General features: G+C 45.1%; 1 protein-coding gene across 1 annotated transcript; it reads left to right on the forward strand.

Moving 5' to 3' along the window:
• Positions 1-1,247: 1,247 nt before the first annotated feature.
• On the forward strand, positions 1,248-24,580 carry LOC141088732 (uncharacterized). Its single transcript, XM_073574913.1, has 6 exons — positions 1,248-1,858; positions 7,393-7,571; positions 7,644-7,822; positions 7,895-7,976; positions 8,055-8,115; positions 24,414-24,580. The coding sequence occupies exons 2-6, from the start codon at positions 7,401-7,403 to the stop codon at positions 24,578-24,580; spliced, it is 660 nt and encodes a 219-aa protein (XP_073431014.1). The 5' UTR covers positions 1,248-1,858; positions 7,393-7,400.
• Positions 24,581-25,890: the final 1,310 nt, after the last annotated feature.

Raw genomic sequence — 25,890 nt, forward strand, 5'->3', positions numbered from 1 at the left:
GCAGATCTGTGGCTTACACCACTGAACCTACAGCAAGGCATGGTCATGTGTGACAATGGCCTGAACCTGGTGGCAACTCTGAGGCAAGGCGAGCTCACACACGTACCATGCCTGGCCATGCCTGAGATGGGCTTAATCTCATTGTTCAGCAGTTTCTAAAAAACCAACCCAGGGCTGTCTGATCTGATTGTCAATGTATGCCGCCTGTGTGCCCATTTCAGAAAGTCAGCTACAGCTTCTGCCGGCCTTGCCGTGCTTCATCAGTGTTCTCAGCTTCCGGCTCACCGACTGGTGTGTGATGTCCCCGTGTTGGAACTCTACACTTCAGATGTTGGAAAAGATTTGTGAGTAGAAGAGGGCATTTCTTGAATATCAGCATCAACAATGCCGTTGCTATTCAGTTCAAACTCCATAAATAAGATCTCAGGAGTGAACATCCTCCAAAACTTTGAGGACTCCACCAAGATTGTGAGCGGTGATGATTAGTGTTGAACGATACCTTCAGATATCGGGAAATATCGGATCGGATTGGATCAGACCGATACCCCAAAAATATCTGGTATCGCCGATTCCGATACCGGATACCCATTCAAGTCAATGGGGCACAAATATCGGAATAAAAAAAAACCCTTTCTTTCCTTGCACATCCAGTTCGGGAGGGGGGAAGAGTGTGGGCGGTGCGTGGGTGGAGACTGTGTGTCTGTGTGTGCGGGCGGGGTCTGTACGGCCTTACGAGGGTCTGTGCGGGCCTGCCGGGGGTCTGTGCGGGCCTGCCGGGGGTTGTGTGTGTGTGCAGGCATCGTCCGATGGGACTACAAGTCCCATCGGGCTATGCCTGCTGCAATGACAGTGATTGACACATTAGCCAATGATGGGACAGTAGTAGTCCCATCATCCAGCTAATGTGTTGAATGTAAAAAAAAAAGCATATATACTACATACATACTACATATATACTACTGTTATGATTGAGTCACCGTAGGAGGCAAAAACAGAAATGCTAGCTAAGTCCAGAAAACCAGAGAGGTTGGCAGCTATCGGATTGCAGACCCCTGATCCTATCACAACAACTAACAGTAGCCGTGGGGGGTTCCTACGATGCCCTAGACCCCTCGATCACAGCCGGAGAATTAAATAGGCCTAAAGAAAGAAAGGGGAAATCTAAACTGCCACAGAGCAGACCCCAAAGCAAAAGGCAGCCCCCAACATATAATGACGGTGAAGCAAGATGAAAACACTAAGGCCTCTTTCACACTTCAGTTTTTTGCCATCAGTCACAATCCGCCAAAATTTGAAATTGGCGGATCCGCTTTTTCTTGTTGCGGATCCGCCAATTTCCCCATTGGGATACATTAGTGGCGGATTTTGACGGATGGTCGTCCGTTGCGTCCGATATTCGGCGGATCCGCAAAATTCTTTGCGGATTCTGTCTGAGGGGGACGGAGAATGTAACGTTTTTTTTCGCCGTCAAAATGGCGGATGACGGCGGATCCGCCGTCATCAGCCATGCGGTAGAATGGGGCCCTATGGGCGGCGGATCCGCCGGGATCCGCGATTTTGCGGAATCCGCCGGCAGGATCCGCAAAATCGCACTGCGCATGCCCAGAAAAAAAGATACTTTTCCAGACAGTCCCAAAACTATATAAGATGGGCTAATTGGGCCCAGACATGCAGTAGCAGCCAGACAGCAAGCCAGCCAGACCACCACCAAGCCTGCAAGACAGCCACCAAGCCTGCAAGACAGCCACCAAGCCTGCAAGACAGCCACCAAGCCTGCCAGACCACCCAGCCTGCCAGACACCCACCAAGCCTGCAGCCACAGCTATCAAGAGGCCTGCCAGTACCAGCTTTACCAAGTGTGAGTATACCTATGACATTTCTGTGTATGGCCTGCAAGTGTGTAGCGTGTGTGTGTGTGTGTGTGTGTGTGTGTGTGGTCTGCGAGTGTTGCATGTCTGTTTTTTTTTTTTTTTATATTTTTTTTTTCTGTTGCTTGTGTACTGCATTTTATTTTCATACAACTGTAATTATATTGTATTTTTTATGCTGTGATTGCTGCGATTGAGTGGTGTATGGTATGTGGTGTAATTGGGCCCAGACAATCCGGCACCAGCAACACTGAATACTCCAAGCAAGATATCCGACTCCAGTCTGCCTGACAGAAGATTCAACTAGAGCTATAAAACCTGTCTGCCCATCTGCAAGTCTACCACCTGCAAGACCCCTGGAGCGTGTGTGTGTATGTGTGTGGCCTGTGTGTGCATTTTTTTTTTTTTTTTTTCTGTTGCATGTGTACTGCTTTTTATTTTCATACAACTGTAATTATATTGTATTTTTTATGCTGTGATTGCTGCGATTGAGTGGTGTATTGTATGTGGTGTAATTGGGCCCAGACAATCCGGCACCAGCAACACTGAATACTCCAAGCAAGATATCCGACTCCAGCCTGCCTGACAGAAGATTCAACTAGAGCTATAAAACCTGTCTGCCCATCTGCAAGTCTACCACCTGCAAGACCCCTGGAGCGTGTGTGTGTATGTGTGTGGCCTGTGTGTGCATTTTTTTTTTTTTTTTCTTTCCATTTTTTTTTTTTTTTTTCTGTTGCATGTGTACTGCATGTTATTTTCATACAACTTTAATATTGTATTTCTTGCTGTGATTGTGTGGTGTAAAGGCTGGTTTCATATTTGCACTTTATAGCGCAGGGATAACCTGCACACGTCCACCACTAATCCCCGTCCCATCTGGTCATCACCGCCTACTAGCACACATGGACGCTTGCGATCTGCACACCCTATCTTTAGTATGGGGTGCGCAGATTGCAAGCGTTCATGTGCGCTAGTAGGTGGGGATTAGTGGCGGACGTGTGCAGGAAATAGCTGCGCTATAAAGTGCAAATGTGAAACCGGCCTAAATGGTATTGTATGTGGTGTTATTGGGCCCAGACATCTACATCAAACACCAGCCTGACTGTATCAGTCAGGCTGGTGTTTTAATGTAGATGTCTGTGCCCAATAACACCACATACAATACCATTTAGGCCGATTTCACATTTGCACTTTATAGCGCAGCGATGGCCTGCACACGTCCGCCACAAATCCCCGCCTACTAGCGCACATGAATGCTTGCGATCTGCGCACCCTATCTTTATCATAGGGTGCGTAGATGGTGCGCTGGCAGGATTTTACCATGTGCTGCGCACTTTTGAAGGTGTGCCCTTGCGCGCCAAACGCAGCATGTTGCATTTTGGCGCGCACGGCACACCTTCAAAAGTGCGCAGCACACTGTAAAATCCTGCCAGCGCACCATCTGTGCACCCTATGATAAAGATAGGGTGCGCAGATCGCAAGCATTCATGTGCAGTAGTAGGTGGGGATTTGTGGCGGACGTGTGCAGGCCATCGCTGCGCTATAAAGTGCAAATGTGAAACCGGCCTAAATGGTATTGTATGTGGTTTGTGCCCAGACATCTGGCAACAGCCACACTGAAGAAACCGAACCAGACATCAAACACCAGCCTGACTGATAGAATTTCAAACTCCGCTGCAAATCTTCCACCTGCAAGACACCTGGAGTGTGTAGCCTGGCTGTGTGTTATGCGTGTTTGCGTTTTTTTATTTTTCATGTATTGTGGTTAGTGTTGAGCATTCCGATACCGCAAGTATCGGGTATCGGCCGATACTTGCTGTATCGGAATTCCGATACCGACTTCCGATATTTTTTCAATATCGGAATTCGGCATCGGAATCGGAAGTTCAGTTGATTGACGGCCTGACGTCATCATGATGCGCGGTGTGTGCGCATCATGATGCGCCGTCATTTCGGGCCTTCCGGGGGTCTCTGCCGGCCTGCCGGGGGGCTGTGCCGGCCTGCCGGGGGGCTGTGTGGACTGCCCGGGGTCTGTACCGGCCTGCCGGGGGGCTGTGCCGGCCTGCCGGTGGTCTGTGCACCCTGTGGGGGTCTGTACCGGCCTGCCGGGGGGCTGTGCCGGCCTGCCGGGGGGCTGTGCTGATGTCCGGGGGTCTGTGCAAGCATCGTCCGATGGGACTACAAGTCCCATCGGGCGATGCCTGCTACCATGACAGTGATTGACACATTAGCCAATGATGGGACAGTAGTAGTCCCATCATCCGGCTAATGTGTTAAATGTTAAAAAAAAAAAAAAAAAAAAAATACTACATACATACTACATGCATGCTACATACATACTACATGCTACATACATACTACATATATACTACATGCATGCTACATACATACTACATATATACTACATATATACTACATGCATGCTACATACATACTACATGCTACATACATGCTACATACATACTACATATATACTACATGCATGCTACATACATACTACATACCACATACATACCACATACATACATACTACATGCTACATACATACTACATGCTACATACATACTACATATATACTACATGCATGCTACATACATACTACATATATACTACATGCATGCTACATACATACTACATGCTACACGCATGCTACATACATACTACATACATACTACATGCTACATACATACCACATATATACTACATACATACAATACATTCATACAATACATACATAGACATACAGTACATATAACATAGAGTAACATACTTACCAATACTTGTCACATTGTTCCCCGAAGCCATTGTCGTCTACGGAATAAATATTAACATAACAAACCACAAAAATACTCACCCACGATCCGAAGCAGTCCACGAGTGTGTCCCACGACGATCTTGGGTAGAGAACTGCAGCATCAGATGATGCTGCCGTTCTCTACGGGCTGCAGGAATCTAATGACGGAAGGTAGGTATCCTTCCGCACTGTATTCCTCCGCCACTTAAAAAAAAAAAGTCCCTAGTCTCACTTTATGCCATTGCTGTGTGGGAATTTCCCATGCAGCAATGGCATAAAGTGAGACTAGGGACTTTTTTTTTTTAAGTGGCGGAGGAATACAGTGCGGAAGGATACCTACCTTCCGTCATTAGATTCCTGCAGCCCGTAGAGAACGGCAGCATCATCTGATGCTGCAGTTCTCTACCCAAGATCGTCGTGGGACACACTCGTGGACTGCTTCGGATCGTGGGTGAGTATTTTTGTGGTTTGTTATGTTAATATTTATTCCGTAGACGACAATGGCTTCGGGGAACAATGTGACAAGTATTGGTAAGTATGTTACTCTATGTTATATGTACTGTATGTCTATGTATGTATTGTATGAATGTATTGTATGTATGTAGTATATATGTGGTATGTATGTAGCATGTAGTATGTATGTAGTATGTATGTAGCATGCATGTAGCATGTAGTATGTATGTAGCATGCATGTAGTATATATGTAGTATGTATGTAGCATGCATGTAGTATATATGTAGTATGTATGTAGCATGTAGTATGTATGTAGCATGTAGTATGTATGTAGTATGTATGTAGTATGTATGTGGTATGTATGTGGTATGTAGTATGTATGTAGCATGCATGTAGTATATATGTAGTATGTATGTAGCATGTAGTATGTATGTAGTATGTATGTGGTATGTATGTGGTATGTAGTATGTATGTAGCATGCATGTAGTATATATGTAGTATGTATGTAGCATGCAGTATATATGTAGTATGTATGTAGTATATATGTGGTATGTATGTAGCATGTAGTATGTATGTAGCATGCATGTAGTATATATGTAGTATGTATGTGGTATGTATGTAGCATGTAGTATGTATGTAGCATGCATGTAGTATATATGTAGTATGTATGTAGCATGTAGTATGTATGTAGCATGCAGTATATATGTAGTATGTATGTAGTATATATGTGGTATGTATGTAGCATGTAGTATGTATGTAGCATGCATGTAGTATATATGTAGTATGTATGTGGTATGTATGTAGCATGTAGTATGTATGTAGCATGCATGTAGTATATATGTAGTATGTATGTAGCATGTAGTATGTATGTAGCATGCAGTATGTATGTAGCATGCATGTAGTATATATGTAGTATGTATGTAGCATGTATGTAGTATGTAGTATGAATGTAGCATGTATGTAGTATGCATGTTGTATGTATGTAGCATGTAATTTTTTTTTTTTTTTTTTTTTTTTACATTTAACACATTAGCCGGATGATGGGACTACTACTGTCCCATCATTGGCTAATGTGTCAATCACTGTCATGGTAGCAGGCATCGCCCGATGGGACTTGTAGTCCCATCGGACGATGCCTGCACAGACCCCCGGAGCCTGCACAGCCCACCGGCAGGCCGGCACAGCCCCCCGGCAGGCCGGCACAGCCCCCCGGAGCCTGCACAGACCACCGGCAGGCCGGCACAGCCCCCCGGCAGGCCGGCACAGCCCCCCGGAGCCTGCACAGACCACCGGCAGGCCGGCACAGACCACCGGAGCCTGCACAGACCACCGGCAGGCCGGCACAGCCCCCCGGCAGGCCGGCACAGACCACCGGAGCCTGCACAGACCCCCTGGCAGGCCGGCACAGCCCCCCGAAAGGCCCGTACAGACCCCAGAGAGGCTGTACAAGGGCAGGAAAGGGTTTTTCTTATTCCGATACCGGAAGTCCCATAGACTTGAATGGGACTTCCGGTATCGGAATCGGCGATACCGATACTTTTTTTAAAGATCGGCCGATACCATCCGATACGATACTTTGAAGTATCGGACGGTATCGCTCAACTCTAATTGTGGTATTTAAAATAAAGAGCAGAGTAGCTCCTATTTTTTGGAAAAAAAAAAATAATAAAAAAAAAAATAAATAAATTGTTTTGAAAAAATCTACTTTGTATCATTTTAAAAAAGGTAAAATTAAGTTACCATAAAGGTAATTGAAGTGTTCTGGTATACAAGTGTGGTTAAAAGTGAGATTGCAACATACCATGAAAAAATGGGTATACACAACTGAGTTTCAGGGAATTCAAAACCATGCAAACACAGTGGGTATACACAGAAATTAAACACCTTCAATCACTGGTTACATACTCTGTTGAGAGTTTCAGGGAATGCAAACACTGGTATACACAGCAATTACACACTACACGCCTTCAATCACTGGTTACACGGTGAGACCTTTAATCACTGGTTACACTCTCGGTGAGAGTTTCAGGGAATGCAAACTGGTATACACAGCAATTACACACCTTCAATTACTGGTTACACTCAGTTACAAAACACAAAGAAAGTAGGTTTACACAAAATATTAGACACCTTCAATCACTGGTTACACTCTGAGATAAGGGAATGTAGACATGCAAACACTTAAAATTGCGTATAATTAGTTTCAGGGAATTACACATTCAAAATGTGTTTTTTTTTTTTTTTTTTTTTTAAAACTTTCATATCATTTTCTTTCAGTTCACACAATGAAGCGCCACCATACCGGCAGACACGGCCAGCCCAACCGTAGCAGAGATTCAGACCGCAGCAGGGATCAACGCAGCAGACATGACCGGTCAGACCGCAGCAGAAACAACCCTGACCGCAGCAGAGAGGAACAGCCACACCGCGGCGTACAGGCAACCATTAGTTTCCCTGTAAGTATAAAGACCTGAAAGCTTATTATGATCCTTTGTATAGTAGCTTAACAAGTCTCTTTATACTTGCAGATCACTTCAAGCACTACCAGCAGGGTAGCAGCAGAGAGAGCCAGCCAGGCTGCAGCAGAGAGGCCCAGCCAGACCGCAACAGAGACTGCCAGCCAGGCTGCAGCAGAGAGGCCCAGCCAGACCGCAACAGAGACTGCCAGCCAGGCCGAAGCAGATACTGCCAGCCAAACATTTTCCCTGTAAGTATAAAAGCCTGAAAGCTTATTATGATACTTTGTATAGTAGCTTAACAAGTGTGTTTATACTTGCAGATCAGTTCAGGAAGCAACACAGCTGCCCCAAGCCGTAATGTCTTCTCCTGAAAGCTCCCCCTCACATCATCAGCGAGCTGAGGTAAAAAAAATTTTGTTTATTTTTTATTTAAAATAATTTTTTTGTGGTTAAAAACACTATCCTATTATGTTTTAACAGGAAGCTGATTCAGAGGAGCTTCCAGGAGGAGACGTGCAGGGTGGAGAGACACACGGAGGGGGTGCGCAAATTGTAAGTTTAGCACATACACAGATACATAATGCTACACCCAACACAAACATTCATCACAGTGCACACCATAACTGCATCCATCCAAACATTTTTTTTTTTTTTTCCCACAGTCTTCAGAATCCGGTGCCCGCACTAGAGTGACTCCCAGGACATCCCAGGGTCGTCAAGGTGATGCCTCTGGTGGTCGGCAAACGGTAAGTAACCCTATTTTGATAATTGTTTAAATGAACATCATGTGTTTGAATATAATGTAATTTTTTGCTTTTTGTTTTGTTTTTTATCTTCACAGGTTTCACAGCGTGCTCCCCGCAGACATCAGGAGGAGGGTGTCATTATTGATAGTGATGACCTCATCCATGAGGTGGAAATCCGGGAGCCGCTGTGGAACATGGCAAACCGTCTTCATGCCGACCAACCAACCACACGACGGCTCTGGGATGAAGTCTGTTCTTCAGTTATTGACAACTGGGAGGAACTCAATGCGAGGGCCAGGGATTTTGTGCGTAAGTATTACAACTTCAGTAACTTATATTTCCAGCATGTGAAGTGTTGAATACTAAACCTTTTTTTTTTTTTTTTGCTTCACAGGTGACAGGGTTATCACACGGTGGCGGTCGCTCCGGGATCGCTTCAAGAGGGACTACAACAAAGAGATTCAGACCCCGAGTGGATCGTCGGGAGGACGCCGGGGACCCCAGTACAAAAACTACCAAGCCCTGGCGTTCCTGCGATCTACAATGGCGTGCAGAAGGTAAATATTCCCCAAACAATTCCTGTAGTAGAAATGTTTAACCAATTTTTTTTTTCAGCAGACTTAAATTAAATATCAATATTTTTAATATACATTTTTTTCTTCTTTTTTTTTTTTTAGCACCATCTGCAGCACTCGGGAGTCTGCATCAGAGTTGCGTCCCTCTGGAGTGATCCCTAGTGAGACCGCCCCCGGTGACCACATCGAGGTATCCGACCCCTCTGTACCTACCCTCTTGTCTGATCCCTCTATCCCCTCCACCAGCACTGGAGCAGCAGGGCAGACTTCATCACATGAAGCTGCTGGTGACGACTTGTTCCCTGTTCCCCACCCCTCAGACACTGCCGCAACATCTCGACCAACTTTTGGTTCTGGCCGGCAGCGTCTGAGGAGTCAGGAAAGGATGACCTTGTCTGACTGTTTGAGTCTAAACTCAACTGTTCAACACGGTTTCCACACTTATGGACAACGGTTATCTTCTGGGTTGACCATGATCAATCAAAGTATCATGGAACTCAGAAGATACATGGAACAGATGAGTTTAGAATCAAACCAGACACCGAGACATACCTTTTTTCAATCTGTTGTCCGGCAAATGGAAGGTTTAAGTACTCACCAGCAGATGCGTGTGATGCAAGCCTGTCAGAATGCTCTAGTGGAAGTGCTTGCTGAAGCATCTCTTCCTCCCCCTGTCTATCCTTCCACAGTCCATCCTCCCCCTGTCTATCCTTCCACAGTCCATCCTCCCCCTGTCTATCCTTCCACAGTCCATCCTCCCCCCGTCCATCCTTCCACCACCATCAATCACACAGCCGTCCCTCCTCCTACCACTCCCTCTCCTTTCTCTAGTTCCCCATTCCATTCTTCCCAGTACCTACCTTCCCCATTGCATTATACCCCAATGCCCTCGCCATACCCACCCCCACATACACCTTCAATGTACCCACAAACCTCGTCTGTCCATCCACTCCCGTCCCAACCACATGTGTTAAACCCCCCTTCCACTTCTGGTCCTCACCAACTCCCTCCCCAGTCCCCTACCCCCCCCCTCGATGTGGTCAACCCTGTTAACCCCCCCTCCAATACTATCTCCACCCAACAGTATCATAGTTTGTAATTTTTCTGTTGTAATATACCAAAAAAAAATTAAAAAAGTAATATACCAAAAAAAATTAAAAAAGGTAATATTATACCAAAAAAAAGTTACCAAAAAGGTAATACCAAAAAAAGTTACAAAAAAAGTTAAGAAAAAAAATTAAAAAAAAAAAATACAGTTAATACAAATTGTCAGAAATAAACTGTTTTTTTTCAAAAAACTTTATTGTGATGTTTATTTTTTGCTTCTTTATTCAAATTACACCAGTGGTGTAAAAGGTAAACACAACACTTGTTAACACAACACACAACCCTGGGTAATATTTCACAGTACACCGGTGGTGTACAAGGTACAAAAAAACACTTGGTAGCACAACATTTGATAACCAACACTTGTGAACATTTCAAAGTGTAAAATGCTTGGTACACAACACTTGGTAACTTTACGCTTGGTACACAACACTTGGATAACTTTACGCTTGGTACCTAACAATTGTTAACACTGCAAAGTGTAAAATTAACCAAATCACATGGTAAAACACAATGCTTGTGCAAAGCAAACACTTGGTAAAATTTCAGATAAAAAAAAAAAAAAAAAAATTACTCACAATTGGTAAGAAGAAAATTATATCATGTGATATTGCCAGTCCACTTGTCCCTCTGGTGTAACAAAATAATCTGCAAAGGTATCCCTAATTCTTGCCACTGAACCAGTACTCCGAAAAGTTTGCTGCTCATAATCCCACAAGGTGGTTTCATACACATTGTCATCGATGGAAACTGGTTCCTTTGAAAGGACAAAATTGTGCAGGATTACACAGGCCTTTACCACCTCATCCACAGTCTCTGTTTTCATTTTCATGGCCGTTAACAGGACTCTCCATTTTGCAGTTAAAATTCCAAACGCGCACTCCACCACTCTGCGCGCTCTGGTTAACCGATAGTTATAGATTCTTTTCTGGTGTGTTAATCTACGACTACCATATGGCTTCAGTAGGTGTTTTGAAAGTTGAAAAGCATCGTCGCCAACGCACACAAAAGGCATTGGTGGGCCTGTTGTTCCAGGGAGTGGTCTTGGAGGTGGGAAGTTAAAATTGTCTCCATACAAGCGACGGCCCATGGTGGAACTCTTGAATACCTGTGAGTCGTTAGAACGACCGTATGCACCAATGTCCACGGCAATGAATTTGCAGTTTGCATCCGAAATGGCCATTAGCACAATGGAAAAGTATTTTTTATAGTTGTAAAACTGTGAACCAGATCCCATGGGTTTCACAATCCTGATATGCTTGCCATCCACGGCACCGATGCAGTTTGGAAACTGGCAGATATCTTGAAACTTCTCTGCAATCTCCAGCCACCTCTCCTGTGTTGGCTCTGGGATGTATTCCTCCTGTAGAGAATCCCATAATGCCCGGCAGGTCTGTTGTACAATTCCAGCAATAGTGGAAATCCCAATCCGGAACTGGAAATGGAGGGAGGTGAAGGATTCTCCAGTTGCCAGGAATCTTAAAAAAAGGGAAAAAAAGTAAAATTAATACAAACTACAAGCCATAACATAACAATAAAAGCCTGCAGAATCTGAAACATTTTAAAAGGTAGATAACTTACCGAAGGGTCACCATCAAACGCTCCGCCGGTGATATAGAAAACCGCATGTAGGTGTCCCTTCTCCGGATTTGTTCTCCAACACGATCCACCAATATCTCAAAGAATTCCATCCGCATGCGCACGTAGTTGAAGAACTTGTCCGGATTCTCCCTCAATTCCAGGTACAGTGTGGAAAAAACGCCACGGGTGAACCTCTGCGCATTAATGGGATGAATCCACTGGCGCCGTCTCCTCATACGCAGGATTCGCAGTCTTCTTTTCTCCCTCTCGATAGCAATAATTGCCAACCGATTCAAGTGAAGATCCAATTCCACACAGAAGCTGTCAATACTCGCAATAACTCCTTCCAGACTCGCACTAACTCCTTCCATCGCTGCCACTAGCTCTAAAACCTTTCAAAGAAATTGTATCACAACACCCTAGATATATTTCTCCCTAGTTTCCAGCATCCAATCACATTTGAGAGCATTTTCCAAGAGCGAATCATATTTGGGAGCATCCCATTTTGGAGGTGTGGAAAAACGGATCCGCAAAAAACAGATCCAACGGATGACAAAAACGGATGCAAACTGATGGAACGGATCCGTTTTGTTGAGGATCCGCAGTAAAATCGGTATGGCGGATCCTCAACAAAACGGATCCGTTCCATCAGTTTGCATCCGTTTTGTTTCCATTTTTGCGGATCCGCCATTTTCAAATTTTTGGCGGATTTTGACTGATGGCAAAAAACTGAAGTGTGAAAGAGGCCTAACACAGACAGAAAGATAGACTGAGCAAAGAGGGGCCCAAGCTAACTAGATAGGAAAGGACAGGAAGGCTGCTGTCTGCAATCCGTGAAAAACCCTATGAAAATAAGAGCCAACAGACTGACAGTGAAAAAAGCCCTGAAGATGCTAGGCTTCAAAAAAGCTATGTCAGTACTCAGGAATATTCTGAAGACAGAGCAACCGGCAAAAGGAGATTCAGCTCATCCCAGCAGGGAATGGCAGAATCCAGAAAAGCAAGGAAAACAAAAACAAAACACAAATGCTAACAGGCAAAGCAGAAAACTTAGCTTTAGAGGAGCAGGAATCAGACTGGTGTCCTAGAAGTCCATAGAGAAATCACCCGCAGGGCAGAAGGGCGTCGGCAGCCTTATATCCAGTCAGTGACTCCACTCAGCCAGTCATCCTCATTAGGCTCAGGTGCCTGATAATCAGGCTCATTACCTTCCTTTACCAGAATAGGGAGTTCACCAGACCTCAGTGACGAAGGGGAAAATGAACTCACAACAGTACCTCCCCCTTGAGGAGGGGTCACCGAACCCTCAACCACACCACCAGGGCGATCAGGGTGAGCCCGATGAAAGGCACGCACCAATCTTTTGGCATGAATATCAGAGGCAGAGACCCAGGAATTATCCTCCTGACCATAACCCTTCCACTTAACCAAATACTGGAGTCTCCGTCTAGCCAGACGGGAATACAGTATTTTCTCTACCTCATATTCCATGTTACCTTCAACCAATACAGGGTCTGGAGGTGCCACCCCAGGAACAACTGGTTCAACAAACCTCTTCAACAAGGACTTATGGAACACATTATGGATTTTAAATGTGACAGGAAGAGCCAAACGAAAAGAGACCGGATTAATAATCTCCAAAATCTTGTAAGGTCCAATAAATCTAGGCTTAAACTTAGGAGAAGCCACCTTCATAGCAATATTTTTTGATGATAACCACACCATATCACCAATCTTAAACTGGGGACCAATGGTCCTATGTCGATTGGAAAACCGCTGGGCCTTTTCCTGGGAGAGAGATAACTTATCCACCACTTGGTCCCAGATCTGGTGCATTCTCTCCACCACAGTGTCAACACCTGGGCAGGCAGAAGGCTCCACCTGCCCTGAAGAAAATCGAGGATGAAACCCAAAGTTACAAAAAAAGGTGACATCAAAGTGGCAGAACTAGCTCTATTATTTAAAGCAAATTCGGCAAAGGGCAAAAATGAAACCCAATCATCCTGATCAGCGGAAATAAAACATCTCAAATACGACTCCAAGGTCTGGTTTGTTCTCTCTGTCTGCCCATTGGTCTGAGGGTGAAAAGCAGAGGAGAAGGACATCTGAATTCCCAGCTTGGAACAGAAAGTCCTCCAAAATCTAGACACAAACTGAACTCCTCTGTCAGATACAATGTTCTCAGGAATCCCGTGTAAGCGAACCGCCTGTTGCAAAAACAGGGGCACCAACTCAGAGGAAGATGGCAACTTAGGGAGTGGTACAAGATGAACCATCTTAGAGAACCTATCACAAATCACCCAAATAACAGTCATTCTTTGAGAGACCGGCATATCAGAGATGAAATCCATTGAAATATGGGTCCATGGCCTCCTGGGGACCGGCAAAGGCATCAACAACCCACTAGAGCGAGAACAAGATTTAGACCGGGAGCAAGTCCCACAGGACTGCACAAAATTCCTGACATCATGAGACAAGGTGGGCCACCAAAAAGAGCGACTCACCAGATCTCTAGTACCAAAAATACCTGGATGACCAGCCAATGCAGAGCAATAAACTTCAGACATCACTCTCTTCTTTCACTGGTCAGGAACATACAACTTTCCACTGGGACAACGCTCAGGTTTGTCCTCCTGGAACTCTTGCAGAGCAAGTCTCAAATCGGGCAAGATGGCAGAAAGAACTACCCCTTCACCTAAGATGGTAGCAGGCTTGGTCACCACAGGAGAATCAGCAAAGAAACTCCTAGAGAGGGCATCTGCCTTGACATTCTTAGTTCCAGGAAGTAAAGAGACCACAAAATCAAAACGTGTAAAAAACAAGGCCCACCTAGCCTGTCTAGGGTTCAAGCGTTTAGCTGACTCTAGGTATATCAAATTCTTGTGGTCAGTGAGGACCACAACTTGATGTTTAGCTCCCTCCAACCAATGTCTCCACTCCTCAAATGCCCATTTCATGGCCAACAGTTCCCGATTCCCCACATCATAGTTACATTCAGATGGAGAGAACTTTCGGGAAAAGAAAGCACAGGGATTCATTTTAGATGTTACAGGATCCTTTTGGGACAAAAGAGCTCCTGCACCAATCTCAGAAGCATCCACCTCTACCTGGAACGGGAGTGAGACATCAGGTTGCCGCAAAACAGGGGCGGAGGTAAATCTTCGCTTCAGCTCCTGAAAGGAAGCAACAGCCTCCGGAGACCAATTCAACATATCAGCACCCTTCTTAGTCAGATCAGTCAATGGCTTGGCAATACTAGAAAATTTTGCTATAAATTTCCGATAAAAATTAGCAAAACCCAAAAACTTCTGGAGGGCCTTCAAAGAAGTGGGCTGAACCCAATCATAAATGGCCTGTACCTTGGCCGGGTCCATTTCAATAGTTGACGGAGACAAAATAAATCCCAAAAATGAAATCCTCTGTACTCCAAAAAGGCATTTCGATCCTTTGACATACAGGGAATTCTCCCTCAAGATCCGGAACACAGTCCGAATATGTTCCACATGAGAATCCCAATCCTTGGAGAAGATCAAAATATCATCAAGATAGATAATCAAAAATTTATCGACAAAGTCTCGGAAAATATCGTTCATGAAGCACTGGAAGACAGAAGGGGCATTAGTGAGCCCAAAAGGCATCACCAGGTACTCAAAACGTCCCTCCGGAGTATTAAACGCCGTCTTCCTTTCATCCCCCTGCTTAATGCGGATAAGATTATACGCCCCCCTGAGGTCAAGCTTGGTAAACCAGCAAGCACCTCTAACTCTAGAGAATAGATCCGAAATCAGGGGTAACGGATACTGATATTTAATAGTAATTTTATTGAGGGCACGATAATCAATACAAGGCCTTAAAGAACCATCCTTTTTGGCCACAAAAAAAAACCGGCACCTAAGGGTGAAGAGGATGGTCTAATATGACCCTTCTCCAACGCCTCCTTAATATAGGACCGCATAGCCTCGTGCTCGGGTACAGATAAATTGAAGAGCCGACCCTTGGGAAATTTACACCCTGGGCTTAGTTCAATTGCACAGTCATAACTCCTATGAGGAGGCAAGGACACAGACTCATTCTCACTAAATACATCATAAAAGTCCGCCAAATAGTCAGGAACATCATGCGACTGAGTAGAGGTGGAAAAAAACGGAGCCTCACTAAAGGCACACTGACAACCCCAACTCACCACAGACACAGATTTCCAATCCAAAACTGGATTATGAATTTGCAACCAGGGAAACCCCAGAACAACGGCATCATGCAGACCATGCAACACCAAAAATCTGCAATTTTCTTGATAGTCTGGGGCGACCCGCATGACCACCTGGGTCCAAAACTGAGGTTTATTTTTAGCCAAAGGAGTAGCATCAATCCCCCTCAAAGGGATAGGCGTCTGCAGAGGTGTCATCGGAAATCCACAACGTTTAGCAAACTCCAAGTCCATTAGGTTTAGCGCTGCTCCCGAATCCACAAAAGCCTTGGCGGAAAATGTGGACAGGGAGCAGATCAGAGTAATTGCCAGAAAAAACTTAGGTTGAACACCACCAACAGAAAATGTGTGTGCAAAGCGTTTCTCTTGTTTAGGACAAACAGAAATAATATGCGAGGCATCTCCACAGAAAAAACACAGCTTATTACGCCTTCTGAACTCCTGACGTTGCGCCTTACACAAAACTCTATCACATTGTATAGGTTCAGACGTCTGTTCAACCGGTGGCAACACCTCTCGTGCAATCCTGCATTCACGTAAACGCCGATCAACCTGAATGGCTAATGACATAGAATCGTCCAGACCAGAGGGAACAGGAAATCCCACCATAGTATCTTTTACGGCTTCTGACAAACCCTTCCGAAAGAGAGCAGCTAAGGCATTATCATTCCAGGTAGTAAGGACCGCCCACTTTCGGAACTTTTGACAGTACAACTCTGCAGAATCTCGACCCTGGTTCAATGCCAACAGGGTCTTTTCAGCCTGATCAATAGCATTAGGTTCGTCATACACCAACCCCAAAGCTTGAAAGAATGCGTTCACATTAGTCAGAATAGGATCATCTGGTTTCAAAGAAAACGCCCAATCCTGGGGATCGCCACACAGCAAAGAGATGACAATTTTAACCTGCTGCGCGGAGCTCCCTGACGAGTTAGGCTTCAAGGCAAAAAATAATTTACAATTATTTTTCAAACTCAAAAATTTAGATCGATCCCCAAAAAATACATCAGGTGTAGGGATCTTTGGTTCAACAGCATGCGAACGAGCAAGGTAGGCGGAAATTCCCCGCACTTCTGCAGCGAGCTGCTCCACACGATCAGACAATTGCTTTATCTCCATTGAGAGAAAAAAAAATTCCCCCTACGGCCTCAGAGGTATAGAGGAAAGAATATCCACACACTTTTTTTTTTAAACACAATTCTTTCCTGCTATTGAGTACCCTAGGATCTGCGGTATGGCGGGTGATTCTGTTATGATTGAGTCACCGTAGGAGGCAAAAACAGAAATGCTAGCTAAGTCCAGAAAACCAGAGAGGTTGGCAGCTATCGGATTGCAGAACCCTGATCCTATCATAACAACTAACAGTAGCCGTGGGGGGGTTCCTACGATGCCCTAGACCCCTCGATCACAGCCGGAGAATTAAATAGGCCTAAAGAGAGAAAGGGGAAATCTAAACTGCCCCAGAGCAGACCCCAAAGCAAAAGGCAGCCCCCAACATATAATGACGGTGAAGCAAGATGAAAACAGTAACACAGACAGAAAGATAGACTGAGCAAAGAGGGGCCCAAGCTAACTAGATGGGAAAGGACAGGAAGGCTGCTCTCTGCAATCCGTGAAAAACCCTATGAAAATAAGAGCCAACAGACTGACAGTGAAAAAAGCCCTGAAGACGCTAGGCTTCAAAAAAGCTATGTCAGTACTCAGGAATATTCTGAAGACAGAGCAACCGGCAAAAGGAGATTCAGCTCATCCCAGCAGGGAATGGCAGAATCCAGAAAAGCAAGGAAAACAAAAACAAAACACAAATGCTAACAGGCAAAGCAGAAAACTTAGCTTTAGAGGAGCAGGAATCAGACTGGTGTCCTAGAAGTCCACAGAGAAATCACCCGCAGGGCAGAAGGGCGTCGGCAGCCTTATATCCAGTCAGTGACTCCACTCAGCCAGTCATCCTCATTAGGCTCAGGTGCCTGATAATCAGGCTCATTACCTTCCTTTACCAGAATAGGGAGTTCACCAGACCTCAGTGACGAAGGGGAAAATGAACTCACAACATACATACATACTACATACTTACTACATACATACAACATTCATACAACATGCTACATACATGTATGTTGTATGAATGTAATATATATGTAGTATGTATGTAGTATGTATGTAAGTATGTTGTATGAATGTAGTATATACAGTGGGGCAAAAAAGTATTTAGTCAGTCAGCAATAGTGCAAGTTCCACCACTTAAAAAGATGAGAGGCGTCTGTAATTTACATCATAGGTAGACCTCAACTATGGGAGACAAACTGAGAAAAAAAAATCCAGAAAATCAAATTGTCTGTTTTTTTTTCCTTTTATTTGCATATTATGGTGGAAAATAAGTATTTGGTCAGAAACAAGCAATCAAGATTTCTGGCTCTCACAGACCTGTAACTTCTTCTTTAAGAGTCTCCTCTTTCCTCCACTCATTACCTGTAGTAATGGCACCTGTTTAAACTTGTTATCAGTATAAAAAGACACCTGTGCACACCCTCAAACAGTCTGACTCCAAACTCCACTATGGTGAAGACCAAAGAGCTGTCAAAGGACACCAGAAACAAAATTGTAGCCCAGCACCAGGCTGGGAAGACTGAATCTGCAATAACCAACCAGCTTGGAGTGAAGAAATCAACTGTGGGAGCAATAATTAGAAAATGGAAGACATACAAGACCACTGATAATCTCCCTCGATCTGGTGCTCCACGCAAGATCCCACCCCGTGGGGTCAGAATGATCACAAGAACGGTGAGCAAAAATCCCAGAACCACGCGGGGGGACCTAGTGAATGAACTGCAGAGAGCTGGGACCAATGTAACAAGGCCTACCATAAGTAACACACTACGCCACCATGGACTCAGATCCTGCAGTGCCAGACGTGTCCCACTGCTTAAGCCTGTACATGTCCGGGCCCGTCTGAAGTTTGCTAGAGAGCATTTGGATGATCCAGAGGAGTTTTGGGAGAATGTCCTATGGTCTGATGAAACCAAACTGGAACTGTTTGGTAGAAACACAACTTGTCGTGTTTGGAGGAAAAAGAATACTGAGTTGCATCCATCAAACACCATACCTACTGTAAAGCATGGTGGTGGAAACATCATGCTTTGGGGCTGTTTCTCTGCAAAGGGGCCAGGACGACTGATCTGGGTACATGAAAGAATGAATGGGGCCATGTATCGTGAGATTTTGAGTGCAAACCTCCTTCCATCAGCAAGGGCATTGATGATGAAACGTGGCTGGGTCTTTCAACATGACAATGATCCAAAGCACACCGCCAGGGCAACGAAGGAGTGGCTTCGTAAGAAGCATTTCAAGGTCCTGGAGTGGCCTAGCCAGTCTCCAGATCTCAACCCTATAGAAAACCTTTGGAGGGAGTTGAAAGTCCGTGTTGCCAAGCGAAAAGCCAAAAACATCACTGCTCTAGAGGAGATTTGCATGGAGGAATGGGGCAACATACCAACAACAGTGTGTGGCAACCTTGTGAAGACTTACAGAAAACGTTTGACCTCTGTCATTGCCAACAAAGGATATATCACAAAGTATTGAGATGAAATTTTGTTTCTGACCAAATACTTATTTTCCACCATAATATGCAAATAAAAGGAAAAAAAAACAGACAATGTGATTTTCTGGATTTTTTTTTCTCAGTTTGTCTCCCATAGTTGAGGTCTACCTATGATGTAAATTACAGACGCCTCTCATCTTTTTAAGTGGTGGAACTTGCACTATTGCTGACTGACTAAATACTTTTTTGCCCCACTGTATGTAGTAAGTATGTAGTATGTATGTTGTATGAATGTAGTATATATGTAGTATGTATTATGTAGTATGTAGGTATGTTGTATGAATGTAGAATATATGTAGTATGTATGTAGTATGTATGTATGTTGTATGAATGTAGTATATATGTAGTATGTATTTATTATATAGTATGTATGTATGTATGTATGTTGTATGAATGTAGTATATATGTAGTATCTATGTAGTATGTTTGTATGTTGTATGAATGTTGTATATATGTAGTATGTATGTAGTATGTATGTAGTATGTATGTTTTTTTTTTTTTACATTCAAAACATTAGCCGGATGATGGGACTACTACTGTCCCATCATTGGCTAATGTGTCAATCACTGTCATTGTAGCAGGCGTAGCCCGATGGGACTTGTAGTCCCATCGGACGATGCCTGCACACACACACAACCCCCGGCCCGCACAGACCCCTGGCAGCCTGCACAGACCCCTGGCAGGTCCGTACAGACCCCCGGCAGGCCTGCACAGACCCCCGGCAGCCCGCACAGACCCCCGGCAGGCACGTACAGACCTCCGGCAGCTTGCACAGACCCCCGGCAGGGCCGCACAGACCCCCAGCAGCCCGCACAGATCCCCAGCAGGCCCGTACAGACCCCCGGCAGGCCCGCACAGACCCCCGGCAGCCCGCACAGACCCCCGGCAGGCCCACACAGACCGCGCATCGTGATGACATCATTTCAGCAGCCAATCACAGCCATGCCATTAGTTAACATGGCTAACACAACTGGCTCATTGCATTATGGGAACTTCCGATTCCGGTATTCGATATTGTAAAAATATCGGAACTCGGTATCGGAAATCTGATACAGCGAATGTCGGCCGATACCCGATATTTGCAGTATCGGAATGCTCAACACTAGCGATGATGCCATAATTAGCATCACCATCCCACTTCTCTATGTTCTGAAACGCTCTCTGCTCACAATAAAAGAGGATGCATTGCAGGAGCATGATGAGATGGAGCAAGGAACCGTGCAGGGTGATTACACACAGCCCAACCTCATCTCATCCCAACGTGGATTGTATGACAATATGGAAGAAGAGTAGGAAAAACAGGAGCTAGTTTCATGCGCTATAGATGGTACTACCTGCACAACTGTCATACCGTCTGTTCTGCGTGGATGGCCTGAGGACAGGGAGGAGGACAAGGAGGAGGAGGAAAATGAGAGCATGGTCAGTAATCCTCTTGGTGAGGACACAGAAGTCTTGCCTATTAGAAGTCTGGCACACATGGCTGAGTTTATGTTATGCTGCCTTTCCTATGACTCTCATGTTCTCAAAATTTTAAGTGACAGTAATTACTGGTTGGTGACACTTCTATACCCATGGTACAAGGAGAATTTTCTATCTCTTATTCCTGAGGCAGACAGGTCTACTAAAATGGGGCAGTACCAGAAGGCCCTTTTATTATAAAAAATTCCCATCTGAAAACGCTGGAGGCAGAGGTCACAGTTTTTTGAACATCCAAGGAGTGCAGGCGAGAGAGACACAGCTCCAATCCAGCAGAGGCAGGGGAACACTGTCAAAGTTTCTGGGAGAGTTTTCTCAGAAGCTCCCATCGCACAATCCCTGAGGCGCTGGGTACTCTCACAAGGAGTGCTAAGTGTTACGGTGTGGCGGGAAAAGTAAAGGTGTACCTGGAAGTGGACCCTCTGGGTCACGGCTCCAGAGCCCCCAGAGTCGAGTGCCCAGGTGAGGACCACCCCCTATACAGGGAGTGTTAGGGACAGACCTCCCGGGGATAGAGCCGCGACAGCCGGAACCAAAGGGACAACTGAGGTAAGAGAGCAGGAGGCAGCATATAGGGTGAGGCAGTAGCCCAGTGGGTGCGGAACCGGGGCCCAGGGGCGCACAGGAACGGAGGCTGTAGATGTAAAGAAGCAAACAAATAAATACAGGCAGTACGGCAAATAACTGAGACGAGGAGAGGGAAGTAGGAAGCAGGACAGAGGAGGGAAAGCACCAGGGAGACAGGGAGGGCAGAGCACAGGAAAGGCAGACCGAGGTTAGGCAGGAAGAACCACGGTACTAAACGCAGCAAAGACAGAGAACAAGAGGGGCCTGAGGACACAGAGGGCGAAGCTGCGGACAGCGTCACCGCATGAGATAATCAGGCGTCTTACCAGAGCTGACGCCGGCCATATGTAGCGGTGGGCGCCGCCATATTGGGGGCGGGGCCTAGCGTGTCAGCTTACCCAGGAGGTTGAGCGCCATGGGCAGGAGCGCGCCGCACAGCGCGCGCAGGAAGACGCGTAAGACCCTGCGCTGTGACACTAAGTTTGGGAATATGCTGAGGGAGTACCTTCCTGACCATACCAACTTCCTCTGTGATTCCTCTGTGCCTGTAATTATTGGGTATCCAAGCTGGATACGTGACATGAACTGGCTCGCTACGCCTTGGAGGTCCTGGCCTGCCCTGCCGTTAGCGTTTTGTCAGAGTTGGTTTTTAGTGCCGCTGGTGGAATTATAACTGATAAGCTCATCCGCCTGTCGACTGAAATTGCTGACAGGCTGACTCTTAGGCTGTGTTCACACATCACAGGTTTTTCGTGTTTCCGCGGCGGTTTTAAACGCGCGATTTTGCTGCGAAAAATAAGCATCCCATGCATTCCTATGGGATTCTGCAATGCTGTGCTAATGCTGCGTTTTTTTCCGCGGCGGAATCGCTTCGCGATAAAAAATGCAGCATGCTCATTAATTTGCAGAATCGCCGCAATTCCGGCCACATAGGAATGCATTGTTCTGCTTACTTTCCACATGTGGCTGTGCACACCATGCGAAAAGCAAGCAAAACATTTGCGGATGGTAGCCACGGTCTGGAGGAGAGGAGACTGTCCTCCTGGCTATGGGTACAATATCCCTGTAAAAAATAGAATTTTAAAATAAAAAATATTGTTATTCTTACCTTCCGGCATCTTGCGCAGCCTTCCCGCCTCTCTCCACGCTCCCGATCCCAGTAATCCTTTGCGAGAATGACCGCGATGACAGGCAGATCTCACCAGCGACATCGCAGGGGTCGGGGGTCGCTGCTTACCTGTCAGATGAGGCGATCCTGATGTCCTCCCGCCTGCGTCCACGCGTCGCTCATTGTCACAGCAGGATGCCCAGCAGGAAGCTGACGACGAGAAACGGTCCAGGACGTTCTCGCGCGATCAGTGATAACCAGGGGGGGAGCGGTCGGAGGTAAGTATCAGACATAGCGATATCGCTAGCGATATCGCTATAACGTCACAAAAACCAGTGACGTTATAGCGATATTGCTAGCGATATCGCTTAGTGTGACAGGCCCTTTACTGCAATCAGGCAGTGTTTAAATTAATTTGCCTTGGAGATCGCAGTAACACAGCTCAAGAGTTGTGGAGAGGTATCAAGGACGAATTAGAGCAATGGCTATCTCTACTAAACCTGTAGCCAGAAAAGGTCGTGTGCAATAACGGTGCAAACCTGGAGGTGGCCCTATGCTGTGGCATCCTCAAACATGTCCTTACATGGCTCATGTCCTCAACTTGGTGGTTTAGGAATCACTACGTCACTATTCCGGCCTGCATGTGCTACTGAAGAAAGCACAGTCACTGTGTGCTCATTTCCCACTATCGCACCCCACTGTACATCGATTTGCATCGCTACTTGCAACGTCTTTCGGCCTACCGGTTACCGGTTTAATTAGTAATGTTCTGACACCGTGGAATTCGACTCTATACATGTCACAGTAGCCTTGGCAGCAGTGATGAGCCCTGGCACAGCGTATCCTTTTGCACAGCCTCGGCAAACGCAGTGTGGACGTGGTGCAGACTGGGCACAGGTGAAGGACGTCTGTACCCTTCTGCACAGTTTTGAAATAGCTACTATGATGGTTACTGCTGATGATGCCAACATCAGCATCACTATTCCGGTTATCTACATGCTGGAGCACAATTTAAAAAGTCTGCTTGAGGAGGTTATGATCACAGAAAAAGAGTTGGAAGCAAAGGAGGATGCAAATATCTCAAATTTCCAGACTGTCGTCGCACAGGTGGGTGCCATGGGAAGTTGGCTTACAGCAATCAAGGGGGCTCATGTTATCAGACAAACTGTTAGTGAAGATGCAGGAGCCAAGAAACAATTGGAGGAGGATGATATGATGGATGCGCAACAGTCAGGAGATAAAGAGGATAATGATCCACTCTCTGTTGACCGTGGTTGGCAGGAGGGGATGGAGGAAGCAACCTTGAGTGCTACCCCGCCACCAACAAAGCATGGACTTGTACCTCATGGAAGCACCCGACACATGAGCACCTTCTTGCTGCACTATCTTCAATATGATGCCTATATTCTTAGGGTTAGAAATAATGCTTACTACTGGGTTGCCACTCTGTTATATCCATGGTACCAGAGCAAATTTAGCCAGATGCTGGAGTATTGAAACACACTTTTAGACAATCTTAAGAGTGGTTTTCCACAAGACAGCAGTTACACACATTGTGTTTATCTCAGTTCTAGACGTCCAACCCCAGGAAAGTCAAGGCGTCATCGCAAAAATATTAGCAGCAGCAGTGTAAGTGGCATAAGCAATTTCTGTGAGTTGTTTGACACATTTTTTACACCAGCCCATTCACCAGCAGAACAGAGTTAAAGTCTTACACCTTGTGAACGACTGGAGAGGGTGGTGCAGGAGTATCTGTTGCTCAATATCAATGCCATCACTGGGGGCTTGGATTCTTTTGCATTTTCGTCTTCAAAAATGGAAGAGTGGCCTGAGCGTGCCTGTCACTCCTTGGAGGTTTTGTCATTCCCCTGCAGCCAGCGTTCTTTCAGAGTATGTCTTCAGCGATGCTGGTGGTGTCCTGATGGATAAGCGCACCTGGCTGTCTTCTGAAAGCGTAGACCGCCTAACTTTCATCAAAATAAGCAAGTTATGGATCTCTAATGACTTTGCACCCCAGTTGCAGATTGGGCAGACTAATTGATGGTGTCATTTTTAGTGTCAAGTATTGATCACACATTGTTGCAGTCTGTGCCATCTTTGTGGTGTCTTCTCTGACTGCTGTAGCTACTGCTGATGATGTTACAAACATTTTTTTAAATGTGTCAGAGGCCTATTATACTGTTTCTAATACTGTTTCGATTTTGTGGAAATTGATGCCACTTTAGTGCTGTGTGACAATTATTTTTTTGAAGTGTGGAGACTCAAAGTTGGGTCTCCATCTAGTGGGTTGCCTGTAGTAGAAGGTGTGTCAGAGTCCTATTATACTGTTTCTACTCTGAGGAAATTGATGCTTCTTTAGTGCTGTGTGATAATTATTTTTTTGAAATATGAAGACTAGTGATGAGCGAATAGTTAAATATTAGGAGTTGGAAAAATCTGCACAAATAATTTCTATTATCCATGTATTCGTACCGAATAACAAATCCAATGCAAGTCAATGGGAAAGCTGAATATTTTTCTACTGGACTCAACAAACAGGTCTGTGGGCCTGAGAAAAAAGCTGAAATGGATCGGAAAGTGCTAAAACTAAATGGGAACAGCATGGAGAAGATGCCTGCATGCATCTCTGACTCAATACTATATGGTATCTTGAAAAAATGTTGTCAACTATTGCACGGATTAATAAGAACTAACAAACCTCTCCTCTCCCCTCTGTACCAGTCTGTCGTTTTAAATTTGTTTACTTTAAACAATATCTATAACTTTGTATGTAACCCCTTCTCATGTACAGTACCATGGAATTAATGGCGCTATATAAATAATAATAATGATAATAATAATAATAACAAACCAAACCTAATTTTTCTTTAAAGTGAAAAATGCTAAAAAACATTTTTCCTTCATAATTACATGTTAATAATGCAAAACAAAAAAATACTTATATGCCTACCCTTTAGCATATTGAGAAAAAAAAATCGAGCTATAGTCAGCTCACCCTTCTGTGAAGTCTTCATTAGGCAGCTGGCACTCAGCATGGTTCCATAGAGCAAATCTACTTGGGAAACATACTTTTTTTTAATTTTCTCCCCTTTAGCATATGTTCACACGAAGAATCTTGGCTTTAGTTTTTCCTTTTACATTTGTGAGGTCTCTCATTCCTACATTTGGGAGGACCCTCCCTCATTCAAAATTGTTAGCTAGATAGTGGAATACATATTCTTCATCACTTTATAATGCCAGCTAACACATGCCCATTTGAAATTTGGACTTTGCCCGCCACCACCACCATGTCTACCACCATGATATTATGCGGTCCTCGTATGACCTTTTCAGAGGGCCAGCAAGTGCCGT

Source organism: Dendrobates tinctorius, unplaced genomic scaffold (genome assembly GCF_039654945.1).
Source record: "Dendrobates tinctorius isolate UK_male_01 unplaced genomic scaffold, ASM3965494v1 ptg000040l, whole genome shotgun sequence".
NCBI classification, from domain to species: Eukaryota; Metazoa; Chordata; class Amphibia; order Anura; family Dendrobatidae; genus Dendrobates; species Dendrobates tinctorius.

What these genes read in the sequence shown, in the direction of transcription:
- LOC141088732 (XM_073574913.1), top strand. Translation starts at nt 7,401, where the DNA reads ATGAAGCGCCACCATACCGGCAGACACGGCCAGCCCAACCGTAGCAGA. An exon ending in CACATCATCAGCGAGCTGAG is followed by an intron (nt 7,977 to 8,054) that starts GTAAAAAAAATT and finishes ATGTTTTAACAG; the next exon opens with GAAGCTGATTCAGAGGAGCT. An exon ending in TGGAGAGACACACGGAGGGG is followed by an intron (nt 8,116 to 24,413) that starts GTGCGCAAATTG and finishes ATTCCCCTGCAG; the next exon opens with CCAGCGTTCTTTCAGAGTAT.